This window comes from Archocentrus centrarchus, chromosome 22 (genome assembly GCF_007364275.1).
Source record: "Archocentrus centrarchus isolate MPI-CPG fArcCen1 chromosome 22, fArcCen1, whole genome shotgun sequence".
Classification (NCBI taxonomy): domain Eukaryota; kingdom Metazoa; phylum Chordata; class Actinopteri; order Cichliformes; family Cichlidae; genus Archocentrus; species Archocentrus centrarchus.
Window position 1 is genome coordinate 11,616,027 of NC_044367.1, and position 27,682 is coordinate 11,643,708.

At 40.6% G+C, this 27,682-nt stretch overlaps 1 protein-coding gene across 1 annotated transcript; it reads left to right on the forward strand.

Annotated features, from left to right (window-relative positions):
- The first annotated feature begins 405 nt into the window (after window positions 1–405).
- On the forward strand, window positions 406–27,548 carry itpk1b (inositol-tetrakisphosphate 1-kinase b). The gene is made up of 11 exons (XM_030718790.1): window positions 406–613; window positions 1,113–1,263; window positions 6,097–6,121; window positions 13,246–13,371; window positions 17,155–17,272; window positions 22,417–22,515; window positions 22,680–22,720; window positions 23,038–23,203; window positions 24,922–24,989; window positions 25,121–25,283; window positions 26,409–27,548. Exons 2-11 carry the CDS (start codon window positions 1,169–1,171, stop codon window positions 26,675–26,677), a joined length of 1,170 nt encoding a protein of 389 aa, XP_030574650.1. The 5' UTR covers window positions 406–613; window positions 1,113–1,168; the 3' UTR covers window positions 26,678–27,548.
- Window positions 27,549–27,682: the final 134 nt, after the last annotated feature.

A 27,682-nucleotide genomic window follows, 5' to 3' on the forward strand; every position in this document is an offset into this window, starting at 1 on the left:
CTGATGCATATTTTGTATGTTTGCATGAAGCCTCTTCACGTATAGTTGACGTGCAGCGAAGCGGCGCTCACAGGGAACAGGCTGAACTTCTCTCACCGCAACAAGCCTCTTCCAAAGCTGTCAATCAAGAAACTAAAGAGGTGTCGAATATGGAGGGACAAAATAAGTGGTTGAAATGCTAAATGCTAAAATTAAATGCTAAAATAAAACGAAATATATAGACGTTTTTCATTAATGATTCTTCCTGCATTTCCTACAAAGAATCGATTAGTCGATAGCTGAGCAGGAAAGATAATAATTTGCGAAAGCAGGGAGGCGCTGAAAACAAGACGCGCTGCGATTCGACAGTCAGGCAGGCAGGGGTGGTGTTTTCCGAGGGGGTCGTGAAGGCGGCATCAGTCTCCTGGATCCTGGGTGTGTGCGGGCAGTTCAGTTCAGCTCAGAGACTGAGAGAGAAAACACCAGCAACATCTCAACGTGAGTCCAGCTGTGCCTGTCATCTGTCACCGTGCTCGTTACTTCTTCTCCAGCGGACGGACTGAGAATGGGAAACTACCCGCGCTAGTTTCCGAAGAGGACATTAATTCAGGGGGAACTGTGCTAAAACTGCCAGGTTAGTTAGCTCTCTTATAGCCTCCCAATGCCAGCTTTATCTAGTTTAGGGAGTTGCCTTATTTTTTAGCTAGCCAGTGGTTGTTATGACTAACAATTCGCGCATTTCTTACGTGCACGTAGGGCGAATCTGTTCAGCCACTTAGCTTGGAAGCTAGCTCGCGTTTCCTAATTGCACGCCATCGGTTAGCTGTAGAGATTGTCACTACACAGCTAGCCAGCTAACGCTAGCAGTTGAGGTTAGCAAAAAAAAAAGGGGGGGGGCAGTCTGTGGGGTTCGCTGATGCTCTGCCACATTCACTGTAATATGGTGTTTGTAAACCATATCATGTTAACCATGACAGCGTTAAGATCCAAGAGACAGACTGGTGAAAGGCGCCACTTATTGCTTTGGAGCGACGTATCAGAAACCGAGTGGTGAACTTGATTATTCCTCTCATCGCCCTGGCTGGCTGTGGTGACACTAACGTGGGGGGGTGTTTCTGTTTTCGTCTGTCCAGGTTGAGTCTTCAGTCGAACCATTTACCTGCAGAAAGGGCCCAGGAGCACAGTGGAAATGCAGACTTTTCTGAAGGGCCGGAGAGTCGGCTACTGGCTCAGTGAGAAGAAGATGAAGAAACTGAATTTCCAGGCCTTTGCTGATCTGTGCAGGTTTGTTACTGGAACTCCAGCTTATTATGTGCAGAGAAAGTGATTAAAGAACACCTCACAAACCACATAGGGACATGCATTCTCATAATTGGCCTACATGACTAACTTTTTATGTGACAATTGATCTGTAACAAAGAGGACTCCTCTCACAGAGATCATTTAAACTTTAATACCTGACATCAATGGGTGAATGGCTGTTATTTAAGGTTGCTGAGATGGCCTGAAGCCACATGGCTATTTTTTTTTTTTTTTTATTTTTTTTATTGTAAGTTTTGTGTACGTTGTGACACAGTGCGTGTTGGGGCGTGGTGACTGTGTAACAGGATAAGCTGACAAAATCAGTTTCATTATTAGGCCAGTTGTCCCCGAGCATTAAACTTTAAGCAGCTGAATGTAGACTGAGGGAATAAATCTCTTTTGTATTATTAACATATTCAAAACATAGCATTTGCTATTAAACTCTGGCCATTGTAGCATCTATTATCATTTGTAGATGGAACAGTGTGAGATCAATCTGAGTTTTTTGTCTCTGTTTATCGACAGATAAAAGACCTGTTTTTGCCAAATGCATCGTCATAACATGACTTTGCTCAAGGATGTATATATTTGCTTGAGTGAGACTTTGCTCAGATTCCCCCAGCCTTGAGAGAGGCCTCTATGTGAGTGTTATGTGTACACTATTTTGTTGTATCTTATCCAGCAGAGTCAAATGTTACATAAGCTGAAGGGCCTATATTTTCTTAGCAGATCTGAACTCTTCCTCGCTGTTTTACAATAGCTGCTGTACAGTATATCAGATTGTCAGAGACCATTAGGACATGACAGCAGCTTTATAGTCTATCATTGCAGGGCTCCCTAGCTGCTAGTGATACCCCCAGTCTTGCTTTTTCAGTACTGATACACATGTTTTGGGTTTGGGCACCAGATACCAGTGTTAATAGATTTAGGATTTCAAACTCTGTGTGCTTTTATTAGTTTCTGTCTTCTGTTCTTGGTTTCATCTTGTAGGTGTCTTTTTCAGTGCGTACAGCTCCCCAGACACTCCAGACGAGTGATAGGTGAAGTCAATCAAGTAGATACGATTTGTTAACCTTAAAGTATGTGCAATAAAAGATTCCCCGCAAATGTTGAATCTCACACAACAAGATGAAAGTGTGAGAGAAGCTGACAGCTGTTGTCAGTTCATTTGAACATTGTTTGAGTAGGTATCGTACTAATATCCAGTATAAGTATCAGCTTGGTGCGTCCCTGCCTGCCTGTACTGTATGAGGGCTGGTTATCACACAGTTACATAGCTTTAAAAACTGAGAGATAGTGGATAAAACATTATAATCTTTAATCCTATGATTTTAGGACAATCATGCCCCAGTGGATCAGATATTTTGATATTGTTTTTTTTTATATATATATATTTTTTTTTTTGAAGGATTTTTACCTTTTCCAACAGCATGTTGCTTCACAAAGCAACCTGATTGAGTCAGCACAGATTACCACAGTGTAATCCACAAAACATTTTTAATCTCTACGTAAACCTCCAAGCAGACCTCCCCTCCTCCCTGCATCCTGCCACCACCTTCTTCCCTATGAGCTGGATATAGGTTTATTCGATATGTTTAATATGAAGGGCTGACTGTTACAAAAGTGGGTTTTTTTGTGGTCTATTGCCTTTGAGACCAATACCAACAACAAATAGCAGCACAGATAACTGAAAATAAGCCACAACTACTTTTCCCAGTCAGGGAAACTTTTCTTCAACTTCTCCTTTTTCTTTCTTTTTTTTTTTTTTCTTTTCTCCAGTCCTATAGCATGTTAGAAAACAAAGGTCATCTTTCAGGAAGGGCAGGGTAGCACTAAGAAGACCTATTTTTGGTACCTGCATGTACACTTTCTAAAAAGGCACGTGTTTCTAAGAGGCACAGGGTGTGTCAAGTGTAAACTTTATCGAGACATTTGAGGAACCTTTAAGTTTTATGTGATACCAAATTTAATCACCCTTCAATTTTTACTTCACAGTTTAAATTTATCTTTTTATCTGGTTCATCATTATTATGAAAGCTAAACCATGTGTCAGTGTTACATTTAAACAGTGACTGGGCAGAATTTACCCAGTCATCATGTGGTGAGCAGCTGACATTATGTGTGCACCATTGAGGAGTCTGTCCTGTCTCCTGCAGCTGGACTTTAGGGGTTCCTGCTGGTCAGAGCCAGTTGGGTTTATGTGTGTCTCACATCAGCTTGCACAGAAATTGAGAGGCGTCTTATCAATTTACAAATGTCCATGATTTTGAAAAATGTGAAACCCTTAAAAATGGCAACCCTGAATTTCATTGGATCATATAAAAATATGCTTTTGTCCTGTTGAGCTAAGGCTACTCCTTTTTTTTTTTTTTTAAGAACACTAATATTTAAAGCAAATACATTGAGTGATAATCATTTTTAAAGAGCAGACCCAGTACAGTTTTTCTATAGAATAATATTTGTGATGGGAGGGAGGCAGCAGCACCTGCACATTAAAAATGAAACTCATAATTAATACCCTGTATACTTAACACATAAAAGAGCCCTAGTTCAAGACCAGGAGAAGGTTGCATCAGGAAGGGCCTCCGGTGTAAAAGTCTGTGCCAAATCAAATATGTGGATCCGTCTGCTGCGGTAACCCTTTGTGAGTAAAGCAGCCAAAAGAAGCTTTGTACTCTTTGACTATATAGCAGCAAAAAATCAGCTACCGCTCCAGAAAGTTCTTCATCCCATGGATGGGCTTCAACTCCACTCTGTTGTCAACTGTAGTTCCTGTTCTGCCCTGTAACCCCACTGAGCTCAGTGTAGTGACACCAGCTCTGCTTCTGTTATGGATTCTGGGTAGAGTAAGCCTTCCAGCTTGCGGCCAATCACTGGAGCAGAACAGCTACTGCCGCTGCCAGCTGTAGCTCAAGATGATGGACTTGTAGCGGGTTGTATTCCTGGTCTTTACTAGACAGTAACTGCCAGAACTAGCTGGCCAACAGTGACTGAATTTTTAAAATAAGAGCTAAAAGATTGTACGTTAGTAAATCATCTAATCTTTGTCTCAAATAGATTAAGATTAAAAAACAAACAAAAAAATGCAAAGTATACCTGGGTGACACAACCAAGTAAAGTCCCATGGAGTAATATATTAACAGGTAAAAATCTAGATGGCCTACTTTTTCTCCCTGATAATTATTATATAAGCTTCTGCTTTAAAATGCTCACTATACTTCACTGTAGGGATTACTAACCACTCATAAAATACTTGTTTACTTTATGATTACCACCTCATACACACCCTGTTGTAAACTTGGCAACTGCTGATAACATACTGACATGCACAAGTTACACCTGTGGTGTACCATAAATGCCAGACTTGTAGGTTAGAGTATATGGTTGTATAACACTGTGTGCCAGTACCGAATTGGTATAGTCAAAGCACTTGTGTGTGAAAAGTTTCCCTTTCACTGTGCTGGCTGCTGTAACAATATCGGAGAGCAGAGGATCTCCCTATCTCACGAAACTAAAGGCCTCATTCATTGCACATGAAACACACCAGCTGCTGTATTAAATATCCACATTGTTGTGAAGCGGTGAATGGTTGCACTGCTGTTACCATGGGACTGTAACGTCAGAAGCTACTTGGTTGGACAGGCTGAACTGGTGGTAGTGTTAGACTGGTTGTGTTCTCTTTGTGAGTTCCCCAACCAGGAGTCAGCTGTTTAGGCCATTCAGGTTTTTCCTGTTTTATGCTTTGCAGAAGCCTAAATTGTTTTATTGACATAATGAGGAGCTTCAACGAGCCATCTGAACCTGGATTGTACAAATGCTCTCTCTTCTACTTAGGTGTTAGGACCAGCATACATCCAGCCGGTTTAAACATGCGGGGGCAGATTTGTTAAAGCTCCTCTCGAAGGGGGCAAGCCATCTCAGTTAAATTTTCTTACTGCCATGTCCTGTTATAACTGTGGAGAAGAGATCTGTACCAAGATTGCTACCTAAAGACTAGCATGTTTGTGTTGTTCCTGAAAGGTAGAAACAGTACAGGAACTGTAGTTTCTCTGGGTCTGTGGGTGGGATTTAGTATTTCCATCATAATAACCTTACGTTCCTGTCCTGCTATCAGATAAATGTAGTGAATAAATTAGGCAATAAATACAAAATAATCCTATCTCTAGATGCTGATAGGCTTATGTGTCCACGGTTCACATGTCTTACTGTTCATGAAGTTAAACTGTTGGAGAGCTTTGTGAGTTTCTTTTTAATTCCTCTTATGGAGAGGAACTACTTTGATGTGAATTTAAATAAAGATTTATATTGGGTTAAAGTTAACCTTCACTTTGCTAAAATTCACACCTCCATGTACCACAGTTTTTTATCTTTTATTTTAATCATTAGCAATAAAAATGAGGACCAAATTGCATTAGTTAAGTAAAGGTTGCTGTAAATGCATCAGCTTTAGAAAGCAAGACACATGCAGACAAATGATTGAGAAACATGACTTACAGGGCATAACACAAAAGGAAAAATAAATATTGCATAAATATTTCAAATCAGAGAAATGTGTTACATCATGTAGCTTTGTTTTTTGGTTTTTTATCTGCTTTTGACTTCCTTTAAGTCTTCTCTGAATCTTTGAGCCTACGTGCATACAACTCAAAGACAACAGAGGCATCCCCACCTACAGTAAATGATATATGTTTACATAACACATCTTATGGCTTTTAGGTTCCTTGATACCTGGCAATGTCTGTTTCTGAGCATTTTAAGTTTATTTCTTCTAAAAAAATAACTCTTTCTTTTGTTCTTTTTTTTCCTTTCCCCCAGGAAAAGAGGAATAGAAGTTGTTCAGGTGAGTGCTCTACACAGTTATTTCTTTGGCCAGGTATTGTTTGTGCTGAGACTATTCTATCTGGATTTGAAGCCTGAAAATCAATGCACATAAAACACTTAAATTCTGATATATTTCCACACCAAATTACTGCGTGCGTAACCTTCTCCGTACAAGATGTTGTTTCCTCACAGTCTTGCTGTTTTCTGTCAGTGGTCACAGTATACCAGAACAGTCCATGTTCCTTGTTAAGCTGTGATGCAACTCATCCCAACTTGATATTTCAACACCTGGCCTCAGCTCTGCTAACAGAGTTGTTTGTCAGAAGAATCTGTTTAGGAGAGTAGCTACTCATTTTGTGAGACTGCATGTTTATGTGGAGGGTTGAATCATTCAGACCCTTCATAGAAGTCATATCAGTAGCAGTATTTTTACTATGGAAAATTTCATAAATACAAGCAGATGCAGCTCTTTACAGATTACCAGTTAGTCACTTTAATGTGATCTGGGAACTGTGGAAGTGCAAAAAGGAATAATAGTCTGTCTACAGTAATTATTTACCCCTGAGTGCTGAGTTATGTCCCAGTAAATACAGGCCATTAGTGGCTATTGCACAGCATACTACAGAGTGTAAGTAAGCAGAGCACATTCAGCAACATGGTAACGATTGTCACTAAGTCCTGGGAGCTCAGTGCACAACAGTGTCTTTCACTTAAAGTGCTCTCTGCAATTGAGAAGGAAATTATTCCCGCCTTTCTCTCAGCCTTTTACTCTGTGTTTCTTTTCTTTTTGTGGGCTTGTTATTTCTCCTTCACTTTGAGGTTATTTTTTTCCTCTCACTGTGCTGACAATATCAGCACACCCAGAAAGAGTCTTGTCCTGGGAATAGTCCCAAAGTAAGCAGGGCTTTGTTTCCCACTATGCATTCAGCCCCTCCTGGGAGACAGCAGATCCTTACAGACCTTCAGTTAGGGTGTACCCAGGGGCCTGGAACAGTGCTGCCACCTTCTGTTACTCTTTGTTTTTTTTCCCGCAATTACCAGCTTTTCACTGATTTTTCGCCTTCTACAAATCAGCACAAAGTTGTTATTTTTATCTGGGCTGTCACTGCCAGTTGCAACAGTTAAGTGTACTAAAGGAGCCTAAAGTGTTTTTGAATGCACACTGATGATTTGGGTGCCTGTGACGCACCCAATGGCTGTCAGTGTGTCGTTGGCACATCAGAAACAAAGATGATGGTAGCTGTTGTCCTGTTTTGACCTTGTGCAAAGATTCAGTCTCCAATTGCACTACTGAATTCAGAGCCTGGGGATTCTCTTTTGCAAATAAATGACACATTTTCTCATGTTAGACCATTGGGACGGTGTATGTATGATAGAAAATAGGGACTTTAATCCCAGTCTTTCTGGAGAAGATTTCTACAGAGAGATAAAGCAAGTAAATTAATTAATTGTTTTAATTTGCTTTAATTGGTTTGCAGACATGAAATAATTGTAGCAGGAATAAAATGATTGCATTTTGTTTGATTATCATTTAATCAGTGTTTTAAGCTTTGAGAAAGCGTACGACTTTAGCTGTTTTTGTGGCTGTCAAGTCCATTTAACCTTCTTTTGCTGGCTGGTGCAAAATGTTTTTGTTTTTTTTGTTTTTTTCCCCCCAGTCAGTTTAATCAGCTAACCTTGTTCTGTGGTCTGATAGATGAGCTGACCCTGGTGATATCAACTCAACCCTGGAAATCCAAGGATAAATGAATCCTAATGGCAAAAAAAAAAAAAAAAAAAAAGTGTTAATTTATGTGGTTTTACAGCCTTAATACACCATAAATTAGTTTGTTGTTTTTTTTAATGTGTTGCAACTGCAGGTTCTCTGGAATAATAGCAGTGTACGGAAGTTAGCACAGTTAACTTATTAATCCCTCACCACAGAATTAATCAGCAGCTACTTTGATCTATCAGTGAAGTCAATTTTTTAATCAAATTGCTTCTCAAATAAGAACATTTTTTATTTATGTTTTGTGATAAACTTCTGTATGTATGGCTTTTGGACAGTTGCACAAAAGTAGCTAAAAACGTAAGCCCCGCAGTGAAAGTATCGGATTTTGAGATGTATTATGTACCAGGTGTTCTTTGTCTTGTTTTGTTAAGAAAATAGCCCCAAAGTTGAAGTGACAGAGATAATGAGCGGCACTTCCCAAGAGGTTGTGTTCCCCGCGGGGTTAGAAGTAGTTGTGACGTCACCTCGTGCAAACAGATCTTTGCTAAATCTAGCAGCCCCAGGGACTTCATTTTATATTTCTGTTTGTAGTGTGGGAAACCCGTCTGCATGTGTACCCCTCAGGACTGACAGAACTGAAAAAGATTCCTTTGTTTGACTTTGTGATTGCTCCTTTAGGCTCTCATCACAACAAAGAGTCATCATTTGAGTTGGCTGCTCAAAGAAATGTAATCAGTTGCTGTTTTTATTCTAGTTAGTGTTTTAAAAATTTAAAGGTAATTTCCGGCATGCTACTTTATCTCACCCCCGTATTGAAGATGTAGGCGCTGACAAACAGAAGACTTTCCGCAGGAGGTATTTGTCGATCCTCCACTTTATCATGATCCAAAGACAGACACTTTGTGGCCATTGCTGGAAATTAGCATCAAGAGATGAGTATATATGCCATTATAAAGTTTTTTTAGTTAATTTGACAAATGAAAGATGTTTTTTTTTTTTATTTTATTTTATTTTTAAGTTCTTTATAATTATAGTATTCTTACCTGTTTTAAGAGTGATGGGTGCTGTTTTGTAGTGGCGTAGTTAGAGGTCAGGGGTGGGGTTGATGACTGATGTATTCAACAGTCTGAACAAGGTGGCCTTTACAGTGCCTCCTTTATCTTATCAGCCCTTCTCAGTGGCTTGGTACAGTTATGCTGACACTTTATTTCTTCATGTGGCCTTGACAGGGTATTCATTTTCATCCCACATGATTGATGTCCAGCTGTTATGGGAAGTGTCTAAAATTTTCTTAAGCTACCTCCAGAGCCAGTTAAGTCAAACCTGTCACAGTTTGTCTTAGGCATGTGCTTGTTTTTTGTTTTTTTTGTTTTTTTTTTTTGCACGCTCACCCTAGCGTGCCATCGTTGCCACACGGCATACGAAATAAATGATTCATCACATGTCTGTCTGTGTTCTGCACATAGTCTGTGGTTTTGCCTGACAGCAAAGCAAAAGCATGGCCAAGTAATGACTGTGGTACACACAATTTGTGTGCAGCGTACTTATTGAAAAGCAAAGTACTCCACAGTCTGTCTTTGCTGTTTGCTTAAAATCATCAGTGTTAGTTTCCCTTAGGGGAGAGATTGGCCCCATAGCAGTGCTACATCAAAGTTGAAAATATATTAGCCCTGACCTACCCTCTCCCTCCAGGACCCAGCCTTTTTTCTCTCATCACCATCATGGCCCACTGCTACCTCTCAGTCCCAGGGGGACTTCCAAAAACGTCAGCTGACATTTCTGCTTTGAGCATTTAGCAGGACATCAGTGACTTTACTGCTGGGTTTTGGGATAGGCTCTAAAGCAGGGTCGTTCTGTCTGTGCACAGGGAGAGGAGAGAGCTTCATCATCTGTAATGTGTCTTTGCCAGTGGGTGCTGACCCCCATGATCTAGAGTTCCGGTTTTTGTGGAGGGGCCAGACTGTGGATGGGCCCTCTGTGTGTCATGTAAGCAAAAGATTAAAAGCCGTGCATCAGTGGAGTACAGACAAATTCCCATCCAGCAGGCCCCATCACACTTCGAGGTAGACAGAAAAACAAAGGCTCTTGATGCCACTGCTGCAGCCCTGTCATCACTGCTGTTCACAGCAGCTTGTGCTAAAGACTCAGTAGTTGTTTGACTGCAGGTGACAACACATTTTATGAGTATGACTTGCTAACACGGGACCGTTGTGGTCATGGCAGCGTGTTTGTGTGTTTTACGCATCTGCCATATGTTTGCACTGCTGAGTCTACGTGTCTTATGACTGCACGATTCCTGATAAACCTGCTGGATAGATGGGACGGCGAGTCAATAAAGCGGTGTTTGTTTGGAGACCTTTTTATTATAAATCCAGTCAGATGTTAGAAAATATCATCAATTGTTTTCATGATGGCATTACATGTCACTTCATGAAACTGGTTTTCTCCACAGGACACTAGTATGTAAAAGCTGTACCGGCTTCTACTGTAAAGTTTGCTGTTTTTAACCTGGTAATATTTATTAGAAAGCTTCTGCCCTTACAGATTTCTTGAGGTTTTCCAGAGATTTCTTGACTTAAGGTGGGCAATATGATGATTGTAAGATTATGTACACCTGTGACAACAGTTTGACATCTTTAGCTTCTTAGGACATTTTAAGCAAAGCTGAGTCTGAAATACTTTGTTGAATAAACTTTGCCAAAATCAGATATTCTAATTCTTTGGTTAACATATGCCATCATATACTGTACAAGTTCAGCTATGTTGGCCAATATATAAGCCCTCAGGTCATGTAGTTACAGTGAACACAGATACTGCTAATCTTTTGAAGCCAACTCATGCTGGCATGTTATTGAAGGGTGTGAGCTGAAGGACATGTTTCCACAGGCACGAGTAGAAAGTGCAATAACAATGAGATCCAACAGTGTTAAGATGGGCAGAGGAAGAAATGCCATGTTGATACAACATAATGAGCTCCTAAAGGAATTCATCTCAACTTGAAGAGCAGTGTGTTGTGACATTTCTTTGGAATATTGTCTGCAGCAAGACTTTTCTTCCACATCAGACTGAGATGCAGACATTTACCATATAGCATTTTCCCCTGTGAAAAATGCTCTTTGTTAATGGACTGGTTCTTATATAATGTTTTTTCTGCTCTACTCGAGCACTCAAAGAGCTGAATGTGTCAGAGAACAGCTTGTGGTTCATTATCTTGACCAAAGATACTTTGGCACTCAGACTGGAGCAGCGAGGGATCAAACCACCAACCTTCCAATCAGTGGATGACCTGCTCTACCTCTTGAGCTACAGCTACCCCAACGTAAAGAACGGAATAAAACAATTTATCACCCCCATACAGCTGATTTACCAGGGTTTGGCCAAAAGTACTCAAATTAGTCATCTAACTATCACATCTCTAACAATCATTAACCAGAAGATGTTGGTTCTGGCTGCGGCCAGCCCTAAACCAACTGAAACTCTGTACAGTTTTACAGTTCTTGCATTGATCCACACTTGTGTGACTAAGGTGTATTCACTCTGTTTGTAAAATGTCTGGATAGCGCAAGGATATTGGGGTCCTGCCCACCTCTTAGCTTGTTTGCGCAGGTGTGGCTGAATTGTGTTTTTGTCTGTAATGATCAGGTTATGTCCATTTGCTGATTAGCTAATGAGTTAATTAGCAAATTACTTGTTAGTGCTGTCCCCGCATATGTTTTTTCTTTTAGCACTTTGTGCAAAATATGGTACTGAGACCATTCAAGAACTGATAATGTGTAAAGTTAAATGTCCAAGGGTTTACCGCAGATATTTAAGACTGCCAGAGTTTTATTACATCTGTTAGAAAACACATGGCCTGGGGTTTAGCCAGAGTTTTCTTATGATTAATGTGTATCAAAACATAACTTTATTCATCTAGGCTGCTTTTCTGTAGTTATTTTTCCTGCTCTGTCTTCAAGTCACATATCAAAAGGACCTCTTTTTTTAAAAAAAAAAAAAAAAAAAAAAAAAAAAAAAACAGGAAACGAGTCATAATGACAAAAAAGTTATCTCACACAGACCCAACTTGACTCCCTATGTCGTAACAGTCTTAACACAATGACAGGTCCTTTGTGATCTGGCTTCAGCATATTCATCTGCAAAGGACTCGGCACTGGTTGCGAAAGTCACTTGTGATGTTGCTACATGCATGTGCTAACCCGCATAAGCCTTATCAAACTTGGAGGCCTGTTTTGTCTACTTGGTAGCTACTTGGCCTCTGCAGACAGCCTTTTTTCATCACTGTTAAACTTCAAACAAATGCTAATTTGGCTGTTTCTCAGAGGCTGTCGAATACGCTCAGCGAGACCGGAGGTCTAGCCAGAGGGAGACTAGAGTTTAAAAGATGATGCCAGAAATAAATCCCGGTGTCATTCAAAACAAATAAAACAAACTTTTGCCGTTCCAAATTTAAAGCTGTAAATAAAGAGGTAGAACATGATGTAAAATCAGTCATTATGATGGTTTTATAACCAGAAAGTCAGAAAATAAAATGTATGGCTGTTTCCTAGACTAGAACTATCAAATTGGAGAGAGATTTCTGTCTTCTATTAGGAGATTAGGAGTATAAATAAGCCTTACGGTGACAGATTAATGATTTTCCAAATGTAGCCACCATTTACTTAAAAATACTTTATCATCCTTATAAAAGGGTAGCAGTTAAATATATTTAAAAAAAGGGGTTTTGGATGAAACACAGTATATTTTAAACTACCTACTGTTTACTTTGTATACTGTTCTTTTTTTTTTTCCTCACTCTGTATGGGTAGAGTGATTCTGAATAACGGGGCAGTTAAGTGCAGCCATTATTCTGATACATGCACACAATAATTGCAGCTTTGTGTATATCTTTACCAGTACTGTGTCCTGCCTGGGCTGATGCATCTGCAAGTGCATTAATATGTTGATTTTCTGCTTGCATTTGTTTAGCATGCATGCAAGAAGCGAGTGGTGGGAATAAATGGTGTTATGTTAAGTAAAGAATGAACCCAAAGGTCAAGCAGAAATTGTATGACATAGTTAGCCATCTGCAGACAATAGTGCTTTGCAGGTGTTAAGGGAAATGTGGGATGTTGTGACTTAAGGCCTCAACAAATTGCAGGATCGACTTGATGTTGATCTGGCATACTGCATGTGTGAAAGTGCTGATTTGTATCTCCTGTAATGCTGGTTTTACACTTGTCCTCCTCCTCATCCTTTTCTGCCAGAGACAACAAAACAACCACAGCGTTTAAAACACTGGCCTAATAGTTTGTTAATACATTTTAAGGGCCAAGAATCACATTTTGTTTCATATTAACAACTTAGTTTTGCTGATGGATAGCAGTTTTAAAATGTGGCAAATACACCCCCGGCTGCACAATAATCTCTGACCCATTTTATTCTTCTGTCTTCAGCTGGATCTCAGCCAACCTCTGGAGGACCAGGGACCCCTGGATGTCATCATCCACAAACTGACCGACCTAATCCTTGAGGCTGACCAGAATGATTCACAGGCTGTGCTGTTGGTGCAAAGAGTACAGGTGTGTATCTCTCTCTTTCCCCGTATCCCCCATGTATTCGCAAGGAAAGGATCTAGAGAAGGTCATTTACACATGAACCTTTTGGGCTTTTCTCTTGGACGCATAATAAAAAAATATTAAGAGTTCACAAATGTGGCAGAATCTTCTTAGCAAACACGGCAAGTTGTTATCCATCCATCCATCTGTTATTTCAGTAAATATCACACGGTTCTAGTCTATTTTGTAAAATTGTTTAATACTTTGTCTTGATTTCATTGTGCCCTATTTAGATAAAACTATTATGAAAACAGTTGCATGGCTGATAATCTCATTATAGTAAGAAAAACTGTTTTGCCTATTAAATAACAAAAAACACATTTGTGTGTCCAAAAATTTCAAAGGATTCCTAGCCCTTGTCTCTTGCACTCTGTGTTGATCATATCCAGTGCTGTTAAGATTAACTGGTCTCTACAAACCTTGCTTTGAAATGCAGAAAAGTCTTGCAACACTGATTGTCTTTGTCTGCAGCCCTAGCACAGGCAATAAACATTTATGGGTGACCGAGTTTTACATTTACAGTTGTAAATGATCCAGTTCGAGGAATCAGATAATGCGTTCAAAGAATCAGCCAGACAGGTCACAGGAACATACATGCATTAGCAGCTATATTTGATCACATGGTGACTCATAAATCCTAAATGCTTTTTGTTCTTCCTGAAGTGAGAAATGTCTCATGTACAAGAGATCACAGTTCCAAATGTGGCACTGTGAATGCACTTCAGAAAACTGCTATGCTTCTGGGTCTGCGGATTCATTAATCTGGTACAGATGGTGTGAAAATGTATTTTATTAAACCATCTCCCTCTCTGCCTCTATCTCTCTGTGACTCTCGCACTGCAATCGTGATCAGAGTCACGCAATTCTGTCAACATGTAACCGACTGCTCAATTAGGAAGGGCAAACAGGATGTCAAAGTGGAGCAATCACTTTGACTGCAGAGCCTGGTCGATATTAACCCAGGCCTGCATTTGATGTTTTCATGATACAGTGTACATGTAGACTTGTTGTTTGGAAAGCTCCGTATGACAAAAAGGGCTCCAAATTCCCATGGTTGTGCAAAGCAGTGGAATTTTTCCTTTTTAACCAGGCACAAGTGCTAACTTTTAGCTGAATGTTTGATCTGTTTCATTTGCACGTCTTATAGATTTCATTGCATGAGCGCCATGCATCGCTCCTAGAAAGCTAGATCAAAAATATAAAATCAAAGCACCAACTTCTTAGCAGCCTGATGACATGTAGTAACCAAAAAGTGGCCATCGAGCCACAAACCTCAACTGCAGCTCTTATAGTGGCCGCTTGAGGCTGACTCCAAATGCAAGGCATTCTGCACAAAACAAAAATGGTGTAGGGTCCTATGAATGGTTGGTGATCCTTTCATAAGAACTATGGAGACTCATTTCACTCATTTTAATGCAAACCCTGTGCCTTACAGTACTCATGCCATTATTTACTAAAGAAAATTAAACTGTGCACATTGGCTGCTACAATTTGAATGAGTTTTATTGGTGGAGATGGGGAAATTTTCAGTATTTTCTGCATGGACTAAATGTTTATTCAGTCAGCCAGTTGATGTTCTCTCAATCGAAAGGTCTCCTCCCACTTGGCTGTGTGCATTACAAAGAAATGTCATTTTGCAAGCATCAATAACATTTTGGCAGGGTTTTCTCAGTGCAGAGGAAGAGTTGTTTTAATCCAGTATTTTCTTTCTTTTAGTCAGTACTCAAATTTACCCACTGCAGTTAGTGGCTGAATTAAGTATCATCTGGTAAATCAGCAGCTAAGTCTTGTGGCTCAGTCTTCCCCTCTTTAGTTCTGCCTGTTTACCTGAACACAACTGTCATCTGTGATTACATTTCCATTGGAAATATACACGTTGGCGTAATTCTAATGTTACCCAGCTGTGGTCATAAATAACCCAGTTGTGTCGTGGAGAGAATAAACCTTCATCTCTAAAATAGCTCTTTATGAAAACAAAATGTCATCCTGAGTTGCACTCTGGTGAATCAGTGGCCCAAAGTGTGAGCTGTGTTCACAGTGGACCTTGGACAAATATCATTTGCATCTAACTACATTGGGAATGGAAAATGGCATTTGTGGCTAATTACCAGGTCATTTGTGGACATGTTTTTGTTGTTGTTGTTTACCTCACTGCCAAATGGATGTAGATTGCTACAATCATAATTTAGGTTTTCCGGGCTTCTCTGTACTTGACATTTTATGTAAGCTGAACTGATGTGGTAAATCACACCCATCTGGTTGTAGTTGTGGCGAATATAAATGCTAAAAATAAAAATTTTTTTTCTTCAGGTTTGACAACTGTGGCGTCACAGACGTGGCTTACAATCAACAGAACAGATTAGGTGCCCTTCTGACCATATTTACTGAGTGAAACCATTTATTATTCTCGGGAAACAGATCTGCTCTGAGACACGAACAGCCCTCTCTTACACCCACACTGACATACGTCTGGCTCTTTTTCCTCTCCAGCACCTGCTAAAAGGCGTTGATCTCTTTCTCAACTCCCCCTCTTGTCTCTGTTTAACTGCATTTCTTCTCCTGAGATGCAGAAATCAGCAAGTGACAGTTCCTATCAGCAGAGTATTCCTCTGAACTCCTGGAAGATTAGTTTGGATTTATTTGTTTATTTATTTTTTGGTGGGAGCATATTTTACTTGCATAACAGCTCGGCTGGCTTTGATTAGCGTTGTCCGTTAGATCCCGGCAAATCCTGCAGATGGGTCCTCCATGTCGAAGCAAAGGCGTCAATTTACATTCTTTGTGCATGAGCGTGTGTGTGCGAGTCAGTACACAAATAGACATTTTTTTTTTTTTTTTTTCCATTGTACATGTGTGTTTCATGTTTAATATTGCAGGATGTATTCAATTTCATGTAAATGTATACAACCGCGGAGTTGTGATGCGAGCAGGCAGGCTGTTTGTGTAATGTGTAGGCCAGCCAGCTCCACCTGACAGCGTTTGTGAGTCAGTAAAAAATTGCTGGGAACGAACGGTTGGCAGAGAGATCCATATAGCAGAGAATCAAGTGTGGAGATTATGGAGAGGAGGTGGTGTAAGGACGGAGCCGGAGGAAAGCCGGCAAGACGAGAGAAGAGGAAGGGGGGGGTGCAGTTATGTAAAATAGCCAACCTCACGCTGACCTAACAGCAGGTCATGCAGAGATGCAGTGATGTAACCTATAAAGACCCGCTGGCATACATCTCATGCTCTCTCTAGCTTGCACACAAAAACAGAGTGAGGCATGTTGACCCTTCAACTCAGTGTCTGGATTTGTCTACATAAATATGTTTGTTTAACATTTCTAATCTGTATTTGTGTATGTTTCATGGCAAATGGTTGCCCTTTTTGCACATTTACGTGTGTAAAAAAAAAAAAAAAAAAAAAAAAATTTTAAAAAGCCACAACCATTTCCATTATTAATTAATCAGTTATTTTTCCAAGCAATCAGTTAACTTATGGAGAATAAATGGTTTTATGCAATCACAGGCAGGATATCTTCCAATTATTTTATTTTATTTTTTTGAGAATATCCAGACAATCTCTCAGTTGATCTTATTTCTAGTCATCGCCACTCACTGTAGGCATGCCACTATAAACTATATTGTGAATCATGAATAAATAGGTTTTATATTGCGTCAAAAACTGCATCTGTTTGGATGTGCATAATATAAATATATAAATATGCATGTAGAAACTATTAAAATGTTTGCGTCTCTGTGTTTCAAGGACTACATTGATGCTCATCCTGAGACTATCGTCCTGGATCCGCTTCCAGCCATCCGAACTCTGCTGGACCGCTGCAAATCCTACCAGCTCATCCACAGAATAGAAAGCTGTATGCGAGGTAAGAGAAACTGTCTAAAAACAAATGTAAAAAGAAGGTGTTGATTTGATTTAAAAGCCACAGCCTTCTGTCTGTAATATTATTAAGAGGGAAGTTGAGGTTACCTTTAGGACCTCTGACGGTCCTCTTCACAGAGAGATGCTGACGCTTCTCATTTCTAACTGTGTAGCTTTATGCATGTGATCACTTAAACTTCATGGGTTGAGCATGTTGGTGATATCATAGTTCCTCCTTTCTTACATGTGACAAACATATCTCTCCTCTTTCTCCCTGCCTCAACATCGTATATTTAATACTTGCCTTCAAGCCAGTCCAGCAGCACCTTCCCCTGTCACTGATCACATAAACTTACCAGCAGGCGATGTCTTTTAGCTACAGAGGGACATTCCCTACTGACACACACTGTAAGCACACCTGTGACTCATCCACATTTCCTTTATACCCATACATGGCAGGCGAAAGTAAACCTTTTTAATTATTATCTCACCGAGTCTGCTCGAGCGTGTGATGAGCTGCAGTCTGATGTCAGAAAAACGAATCAGAGCCTGTTTCAGCATGTCGGCGGTGTTGGTGCTTTCTTAAAATAGAAATACGAGAAGACGACGTCTTTTTATCCAAACAGACACGATTGCTGTTACGCAACAGCGAGTATAAGCTGCATCACTCTGCCTCACTGTGTGCGATCGGTTTGAAGTGGAGGACGCTTCACTAGCTGCATTTTAGGAAGCTCTTTTGTTCACCACTCTGCTTCCATTAATTTAAGTGGTGCTCTCTGCTCACACTTGGGCCTGCATGCCAGAACATCCATGACAATTACAGTCCGTTTTTAAGCAATCATACAGTGTAACCCGTTATAATCTTAGACTTCAGAAAATCAGCATGTGACCAGATGAGAACTTGGTTAAGATTCAAGTCAAAAAGAGGATAGTGTAAGAGATTTGAGTTTTTCTTGAGCCTCTCTTTCTTAGGCGCAGCCTCTTCCTCCTCCTTATCAGCAGCGACCATGGAGTCCTGAAGCTGCTGCCAAGGCAACCCAGTACTGAAAGGCCATAGAGAGCCTGCCATGTTTCAGCCTGTATGACTCAGAATAGTACTCAATAGGAGGAAGCACTTGAGGTGCGCTTGTGGAAAAGCGAGCCTTATTTTATCACTCGAGTGGCCTCTCACTGTTAAATGGCCTCAGTCACAGTACATTTAGCTGTTCTTCTCCAAACTGTTTAAATTAATATAAAAGTAAGTACAAGATTTAGCTCATCTTAATGTTATGTTTAATATAAAACAGCCAGACAAGGGCCACGTGAGCACTAATGGATCGGTGTCACTGGAAATTTGGCTCCAGTCTATTGTCTAAGTTGGTTTTGTGTTTCCTATGTGAGCCTGACCAAGGTAACAGTGTGTATACATGACTTTTGATATCTTGGACTGTTTTTATAGACAGAAACCATCGTCACACCAACTCTTAGTGTATTAGGCTTATTCCTCTCCAGCTCAAGATAAATGAAAACAAACTCAAACCCTTCCTCGGGTATTTGTACAATTCTCCCTGTGCTGCAGCATTAATCTCCACCTCTGCAAGGACCAACAGAACGAGTTTATGCAAGTGATCAATATTTAATCATAGCTGTGGCCTGAGAATGGCAAACACTGAGAGAGTTGTGCGAGTCCAATGAGCCAAGAGCCTGACAAGACTGTCCAGCTTGAATAAAAGAGTTTCTACTTGTCAGGTTCACCTGCCCTACTATACTTTGTGAAAACCTGGCCAAATACTTGCTGGATTTACATGTTGTGAGAAAGCAATCACATTTTCCTTTTGAAAATAAATGACTCATAATTTTAATTGGCGCTTAAGCCTCTTAGAGCATGACATTGACACAAGCAATGCTCTCAGGGCATAGCTATGTTTGGAGTTCAATTTAGAATATTAAAAAATCCTACTGCTTTGGCTTGGAGGGATGAAAAGAGAGCAGCAAAGACAGGATGCTGGGGTTTCTAGGAAACAAACTGTAAATAGCAACGAGGGAGTCTTGCCTTTGACCTAAACGGCCCCAGAATTTAGCAAGTATAATGTAACTTGGCTCACTATAGTTCTCTTCACCTGTGTCCCCAAACTACAGAATATTATTACCTGAGTTTTAGGGGTTAAAACAGGCCTGTTGACAATTTGCGTCTCTTTTGATTCACCAGTTATGGCCTATGTATTTGGAGTTTATTTGACTGCATGTTTATGTTATAAAGTAGACATATGAGCAAATATAAGGGGTGTCCTATTAGGAAACTGTGAAGACTTTGTGACTCTATAATGGCATTTAAAAAGCACCTCATTGTCCATTGCGGAGTCCCATAAAGATTGTCCTCGGCTCCTCTGGGTCTGCTGCAAGCATGCAGTGTTTAGACAGAGCCAGAGATTGATCCTCCCTTCCACCCCCTTTCCCTTAAAGCGTTAGCCAGAGCCAAGCATGCACACTATTACAAACTTGGCCACTCGCTCGTGTCCACCATCCCCTGCTCTCTTTATTATAAATTCTTAACTTGGAGCCTGAATTTTTTTTCTCACTCGACAAGGATCAGGGCTTTTGATGTTTTTTGTTTGGCCAAATGTAACGCCGTCAGTCTTTGGGAACTCGGTGATGTAATGGGCATATTTTCACAGTCTGACTGTTTTTTTAAAGTAATAATGATGCTATTCTTGTCTTGGTAAAATAACATCACTAGAAGGGAGCACTGACTGCTGCAGGCAGTGCACAGATGACTGATGGGTAACCCTCCAGGCCTGCTCCCAGCACTCGCGAGTACAAAGCCAGCCCTGGAATAGACCCAGCTTCACAGGGAAAGGTCGTAGTGCACAGCACAAGAGAACAGGATTATTATGTGTTTGTCACACAACAGCAAAAAAAAATTGAAGCAAGCAAAAATAGACCCTTGGTGGTTAAAACTTTTGAAAGAACCAGATTTATTTTCTTTGGATGCACAAAAAAAAAAATCAAAAGCATTCCTGGAAATGAGTTTTCTAAATAGTGTGGAAAACACATGTTCACCACCAGCAGAGCAGGGGAACGTTTAATGTCTTGTTCTCAGACGCATCATGAGATGGACATGCCTAAAGGATTTTTCTGGGTTATTAAGACCTTATTTTTCATAGCTGTAGCTATCATTTCAGCAAAATCATTGCTGCATGTGGTACAACTGTCATCAGATCACACTGGTTGGACGTGATTATATAACTCACTTTAATGAAGGGTGGAGTTATTGCACTTGAAATGTTGGTACTATAATAAAAGATTTCAAAGAAAAATTGCTTGCATAAATGCCGCAGGTCAAAGCTGAACACAGATGTCAGTCTTTTAACTCTAATGTATGTTTATAACATACAGTTTTATAAAGGAAGATAAAGGTTAATTCATCGTTTAGGATACATAGCAAAATAAATACCTGTATTTTATTGTCTGTATCATGTAAAAAATATATATTGTTGCCAGTTAATTTTGCCATTCAGCTGACCTCCCTAATAACATCATCACACAGAGATATTACAGTCCTTACTGCCAGACTTCTGTATGTGCTTCATTATCACCTCACACAGCAGCAGGTGTTATAATGTCTCTGCACCAGCAGCATAATTCTTTTTCTGTAGCATTAAGTTGAGCAGATCCACCTGGATAGAGCACACAAGATGCCCACTTGCTAGTGTTGAGTGCACTGAAATATTAGTCTGATGTCACATGAGCTTTGTACTGGGGGTTAAAAACCAGTTCTGGTCAGCTATGGACATTTTGTCTCACATGCATCTCTGTTGGTTTATGTCTTAAAAACAACTGTTGCCGGTTGGTGAAAGCATCCAACCACAATATGATAATTCTGCTTCCTTTTGGGCACTTTCACATGGGGCCTATAAATCTCTGTGGGGTCGTGACTACACCCAGAGTTCAGCGCTCTGTGCTGGACTTAATGTAGGCAAATGAGATTCTCCTGACCTCAGCACTAGCAGAGCCCTGCCACTGCTGAGGCCCACAGCACACAAAGACCGGCATGTTTCCATTGTGTTTTGTCATTAACATTTTGCCAGCTCTTGCTTTGGCCCAGTCAATGATTTCCTGTGGCGATATCTCCCAACCGTCAGCTCTGTCACCCCCATATACCTACTGCAGAGGGGAAATTACAGAAGACAAAACATTAATATAGATGCGTCCCCAGTTCTGTTGTGGTGACGCATGTCAAAGCTGCAGGATGCTGAAGTCTTATCAGAACTGACCAACCTGCTGCTGCAGGATGTGATGGAAAAAGAAAAACTTGATGTAAACAGACAGAAATATCACAGAGATGGGTCAGAAAGAAGCAGAATTTTCTTGTAATTACACATAATGTTTGTTGTGAAATATCAGGCAGGCATGTGAGTCCGTCAGGTGACGCGTCCAATGACTGTGTGCGTCCTCAGCTGGTTTGACCTCATAGTTCCTCATTAAATTCGATGTTTTCCTGTGTTTCCTCATTGTGTTTGTGTGTTTTGTTTTTTGTTTTTTTGTGGTGACCTAAACAAAGCTGTTTTATGGGGGCTGGGCTTCCATACCGGTTCATTACATTACCTTTAAAAGTGAAGAAATATTTTAATATGATGTTAGGAAGTCAGGAGTGGCAGAGAAGTATGTGAGGGTGATGCAGGACATGTATGAGAGCAGCACGACAGTGGTGAGGTGTGCGGGAGGAATGACAGATGGATTCAAGGTGGGGGTGGGATTATATCAGCGATCAGCTCTGAGCCCCTTCTTGTTTGCAGTGGTGAGGGACAAGTTGACCAATGAGATCAGGCAGGAGTCTCTGTGGACTCCGATGTTCACAGATGACATTGTGATCTGTAGTGAGAGTACAGAGCAGGTGGAAGAGAGACTGGAGAGGTGGAGGTATGTTCTGGAGACAAGAGGAGTGAAAGTCAGTAGAAGCGGGACAAAATACGTACGTGTATGTGTGTGCGTGTGTGTGTGTGAATGAGAGGGAGACAGGTGTAACAGTGAAACTGCAAGGAGGAGAAGTAGTCAAGGTGGATGAGTTTAAGTACTTGGGGTCAACCATCCAACAACTTCTAAGTACTTCTCTCTTTGTCTCTTGGTCGGTAATGCTGGATTTCACTTCTTTTTTTTTTTTTTTTAAAGATGAGAGGATTTGCTCTCCTCCATTCATGGTCCTCAACACCGAGTGCAGCCCAGATATGCTGGAGCAGATCAAGAGGCAAGGACTCACATTCCCCTTCAGTAAGTAGCTCTACTGTAGTCATCTTAAATCATTCTACTGACCACAAATCTTGTTGAAACCTTTTGCCGTGTTTCTTTGTTCATCTCATAAATAGGAGAAATGTGAGGGTTTATACTCTGCTGTAAATTTTCAGGTTTTTTTTTCTTGTCTTCATTTCTTGCAGTTTGCAAAACGAGGGTGGCTCATGGCACCAACTCCCATGAGGTACGAGGCCCACGAGGTTCAGAGGTCACTCACACCCTCAAAAGTTTGCACTGGCTAAGCAGTAACACTTGTTATATATTAGGATTGTCATTTAACTCTAGTCCAAACAGCAAAATGTGATAAAATGTTATACCTCATGTAGGCATAACACTGGAGGAATGAGGTCTATTTGGCTAGCTTGCCAGGGGTATCAATTTCAGCTGCACCAACAGCATTGAATGAAGTTAGATTTTAACCCGCTCGCTTCAAACTGCTGATTGATCTGAATCTTTCCTGTTAAGGTCTTTGTCTTTTATTATGTGTCTTCCTGCCCACAGATGGCCATTATCTTCAGTGAAGAGGACCTGAAGGATGTGAAACCTCCATGTGTGATTCAGAGTTTCATCAACCATAATGCAGTACTCTACAAGGTGTTCGTGGTGGGAGACTCCTACACTGTAGTGGAGAGACCTTCCCTTAAGAATTTCCCTGCTGGACCTGCAGGTGAGGTTTAAGGGCAGACACACAGAGAGAGAGAAAGAGAGACAGGTGGGGAAGTCTGCTTATAGCCACACTGGTCAATCTGTACAGTCTGCACAGCTTCTCCAAATTACCCAATAAAAGACCTCATAAAATGGCTTTATGGTCCTTGTCATCGGACCTATTGGCCCTTTTAAAGGGTAAAAGCAGAGTGCAGTTGAGTTATACTCTGTTGGTACATGTTGTCAAAACTAAACAAGAGCAGTGGTGTTTTTCTCCATAAACATGTCAGATGCTTCACCCATGATGAGTCTTTGAATACAGGGTTGTCCCCTGACACAATTGACTCCAGTATTTGCATGTGATACAGTAGAGGCCCTCATGGAAATCATTTTCACCATCAGCGTTGTCGTCCGCTTTGTGTAACAGTGCAGAAAGGACGGCTGGTTCCAGCCTGGAATGCTGCAGCGGTGGTGGTACAACAGAAAAGCTCAGCTCTTGTCTAACACATAAAGCCGCATACCACAGCAATATGTCTGCACAGTGCTTAGGTCATTGTTGTCCAGAGCCTGAAGCTATACATTTATATATTGTACCTAGAACGCGATGGAAAAGGGTGCTTTTAAAAGTTGAAGTATGGGTTAGTGTTTGGAAAGTGAGAGATGGGCTGTCCCAGTCAGCCTTCCTCCTTCAAGTGAAGTTTTGCCCATCCAGTCTGGGAATAAATGAGCCTATCCACTGAACATTTCATTACAGCGACCTTCGCCGAGCTGAGGGGCAGATTTATTTGGACAGTGATGGAACTCACTTTTTCCCCTCCACTCCACTAGTCTGCTTCCTTCTCTCTAACACCCACTCATGTTAATCATTACAAGTTATAAATCAAAGAAAAGGAGGGCAAAAAAAATGTTGTAATCCATCCTGTCACTTTTATCGAAGAAAATCCTTCACTGGAGGCAAATAAGTAACTTATTGATGTCAGTTTATCGAACGCAACACAATGTGGATATGACTGAGAGACTTAAAGATTAAAAGGGAACATGTCAGGGTGGTTTAGTTTCTTTCTTTTTCTTTTTTTTATACACCAGGTATTAAAATGAGAAAACAGGACATTCACTTACTGAAGGCTATAGTTGAGCTGTGGCGCCACCTAGTGCTGATGATGGAAAATGCAGAGAAAACTGCACTATGAGACCACGATTGCAGTCAAATAGTCAAAATTTGCTTAGAAAGGTTCCTAACTGAGTCAGGTCGCCCAGAAATGTCTGCATGGCAGCCTTCATAAGATGTCGGCAAATTCTCTATGAATACCAAGCGAAGGTGCTTCAATGCTTCCTTTATTACCTCCTCGACAGAGAGTACACTGTACCATCCTTTATGAGGGGAAAGAAAATACCATCCCACAATTCATAGCAACATAATCTCTCATGCAGGAAGAGAAGATATAATTGGAGTGGATGAGAAACTAATCTCAATGTGGCAGCATATTTTTTTCCACATTTCATAGCCTAAATGTTTTTCTGTAAAAATCCAGCCTTAAGTTATATTTTTCACCAGTTGTTCTGTTTTATACGACCTGCATGAAACAATATGGTAGGACCACATGGGGTGAACATTTTCCATCGAGGTAGGAAAAGTGATGATACAGGAAGTCTTTTTTTTTTTTTTTTTGAGGGCTTCTGATCGTAGTAGTCAAAACTCTTTAAAATTTGCCTCACTTTTTCCCTTTGTTTCTGTTCCAGACAGGAAAGCCATTTTCTTCAACAGCCACAATGTTTCCAAACCAGAGTCGTCCTCAGACTTGACCTCAGTACGTCCAAAATGTCACTGAATGAAATGTCATGTGATTTCTTTCAAAACATCTTTGTTCTTTTGAGGGCTGCAAGCCTGACTTTTAGAAGCCGTGTGCCTAATGCAAATTTTAATATTTGTCCCACTCAGAGAGAGAACGTGGAGGGAGTGTCTCAGCCACCCAGTGATGATGTCATCAGAGAGTTGTCCAGGTCATTGCGAGAAGCACTGGGCGTATCCCTGTTTGGCATCGATGTAATCATCAACAATCAAACAGGCCAGCATGCCGTCATTGACATCAATGCATTCCCAGGTAGGCACAGCCTTCAACACACACACACACACACACACAGGTTCAAATTTGCTTCTTCAATCTATCTGCACGCTAAGTAGAAAGTAAACGTCAGTTTTTCACTTCACTGAATAAAACTGATTCTCTGATGCCACTGACTAAAGCTCGGAGTTGTAATAAAGCCACCATTTCCTGTCACCTGTGTAATTCTAAACATTTGGGGCTTAAAACATGCATGCAGTCAGTCTGTCTTCTTCGTTAGCAGGGGCTTCAGTTTTTGCTGACAGCATTTCCTCTTTGTGTTACCCACAAGAGTCTGTGTCTGGAGCGTGAAGCTTGTACAGAAATGCCTTAAACCTGCATTCTTTCTGATGGCCAGGAGGGGGCGACTCCTGTGGTTGCAAAAAGATGTCCAGTTGTATGGAAGTCTGTAGAAACACTGACCTGGACTCCCTCAAGCCATGACCTTGGAAAACTCTTGATTAATCTTATTGAATATAGTATGAAGTTTAGTTTTTAATGTTGCCTTAATGTCCAGAAGGATCCTAAAGTGTCACAGAAATGTATTCGTTCTGTAATAGTTACATGTTGAAAGTTTGATTGCTTTAGTTGTTTATTTTTGTTTTGCTAGCAGTTTAGTTTATCTTTGCTTGTTTTGCTTGTAACTTCGAGTAGTTTGTTTGCTTTATTTTTGGTTCTGTAATAATCTAGCGAGGCTAAGAGGGTCACAGATTAGCTTTAGAGTGAGTCCACCTTGTCACTGACAAACTTCTACCCCATGAGTGTGCAGTTTTCTTTTCCTCAGTTTTCTCGATCAGATCTGCCCTTTTCTCACGTTCTTGTTCAAAAAGATACTGCAGCGATGGCAAAAACACTCAGCTCAAGGCTTTGCAAACAAGTGGGTGCTGTGGCTGTGTACAGTCAGATGGGCAGAAACAACACTTTGATCAATAAATGTTGCAATGAGATTTCCTACCCTAACACTACACATGAATCTCTGAGGTAATTAAGTCATTAATTAGGCAGTGCTCCATTTCTTGTAAACTCTATAAGAACAGTTTAAGTAGAATATTTTTTATTTAGCACACATCCAGGAGTCACATTTGTACTTTTCTTTTTTTTTTAAATATTTTGTCTTCTTTGCAGGTTATGAAGGTGTTCCGGAGTTCTTCAACGACCTCCTGAACCACATCATCAGTGTGCTTCAGAGCAACAACCCCGACTTTGCTCCTGCTGGTGAACAGCCCAAAGGCCTGCCGGTGAGCACCACAGTACCCAACGCTGCTCCGCCAGCCCCGGGCTGCTGCAGCATGCTGGGAAAAGAGCTGCAGAGACTGGGCTGCAACTCGGCCGTGTCACCCAACTTCCAGCAGCACTGTGTCTCCACGATAGCCACCAAGGCTTCCTCCCAGTGACTGATTTTCCTCCCCTCCCAGCCACCTTACCTCCCCATTTGATCCCTGAACAAATAACGGATGACAGTGGTGACAATAATAATAAATAATAATCATAGTAATTATGATGTTAATGATGATAATATATCTAATCAAGAAACAAACCTTTTCTTATATAGTTATTGGAAATGATGGTGATTGGATGTAAGCTTTGTTATTTTTTTTTCCTCTGCCTTTTTTTTTTTTTTTTTTTTTTTGGTATTTTTCGTTTTGTCTAATGAGACTTTAACAGTACTGTAATGTGAACTTTGGGAACTTTTGCCTAATAGCTGATTTTATTTCTCTCTCTTGCGTGAGGTCTCTGTAATGAAAGGGTCCAGACGAGGTAACTAGTTGGAAGGCCTAATCAGGACTGGAGAATGACGTGCCACTAGATGTGCAATGTATGATCCCTTGTATCTGTCTCTCACACACACACACAACCTTCCTACAGGCACATTTACACTGTGGCCAACTGTGCCAGTGATGTGTGTTTGTATTCTGGTCAATACCACTGAGTACTGTGTACAAAGGTGTGGAGAGAGGAGGTGTCTGGGCATTTGAACACTACTCCACAGATCCCAGGCTGCTATGTGACTGTGGCCAACAGACTGCAGAGAATGATGAGATTGTTTTCTTGGTTTAAACAAACAGGTGAGCAGTTTATTTTCCGAGTGCCATCAAATTCAGTGTGAGTGTAGGAAGGACTGCAGGAACAACAAAAAGAGCATTCTTTTCGAATGTTAAGATGAAATCTACATGACCATGTGACCAAGTTCATTAGTTTTTTTTTTTTTAATGATTGTTGTGGCACTAGAGTGTGCAGGTCTTTTGAGTGTTTTTTTTTTTTTTTTTTTTTCCTGTGTCAGATGCCGGTGGTTTGGTGTTGGACAAACCACCACATCCTTCCGAGTTGCTCCAGTGCAGGAAGACAAGGATCACATTCCCCTTTTTTTTTTTTTTTTTGTTTTTTTTTTTTTTTTTTTT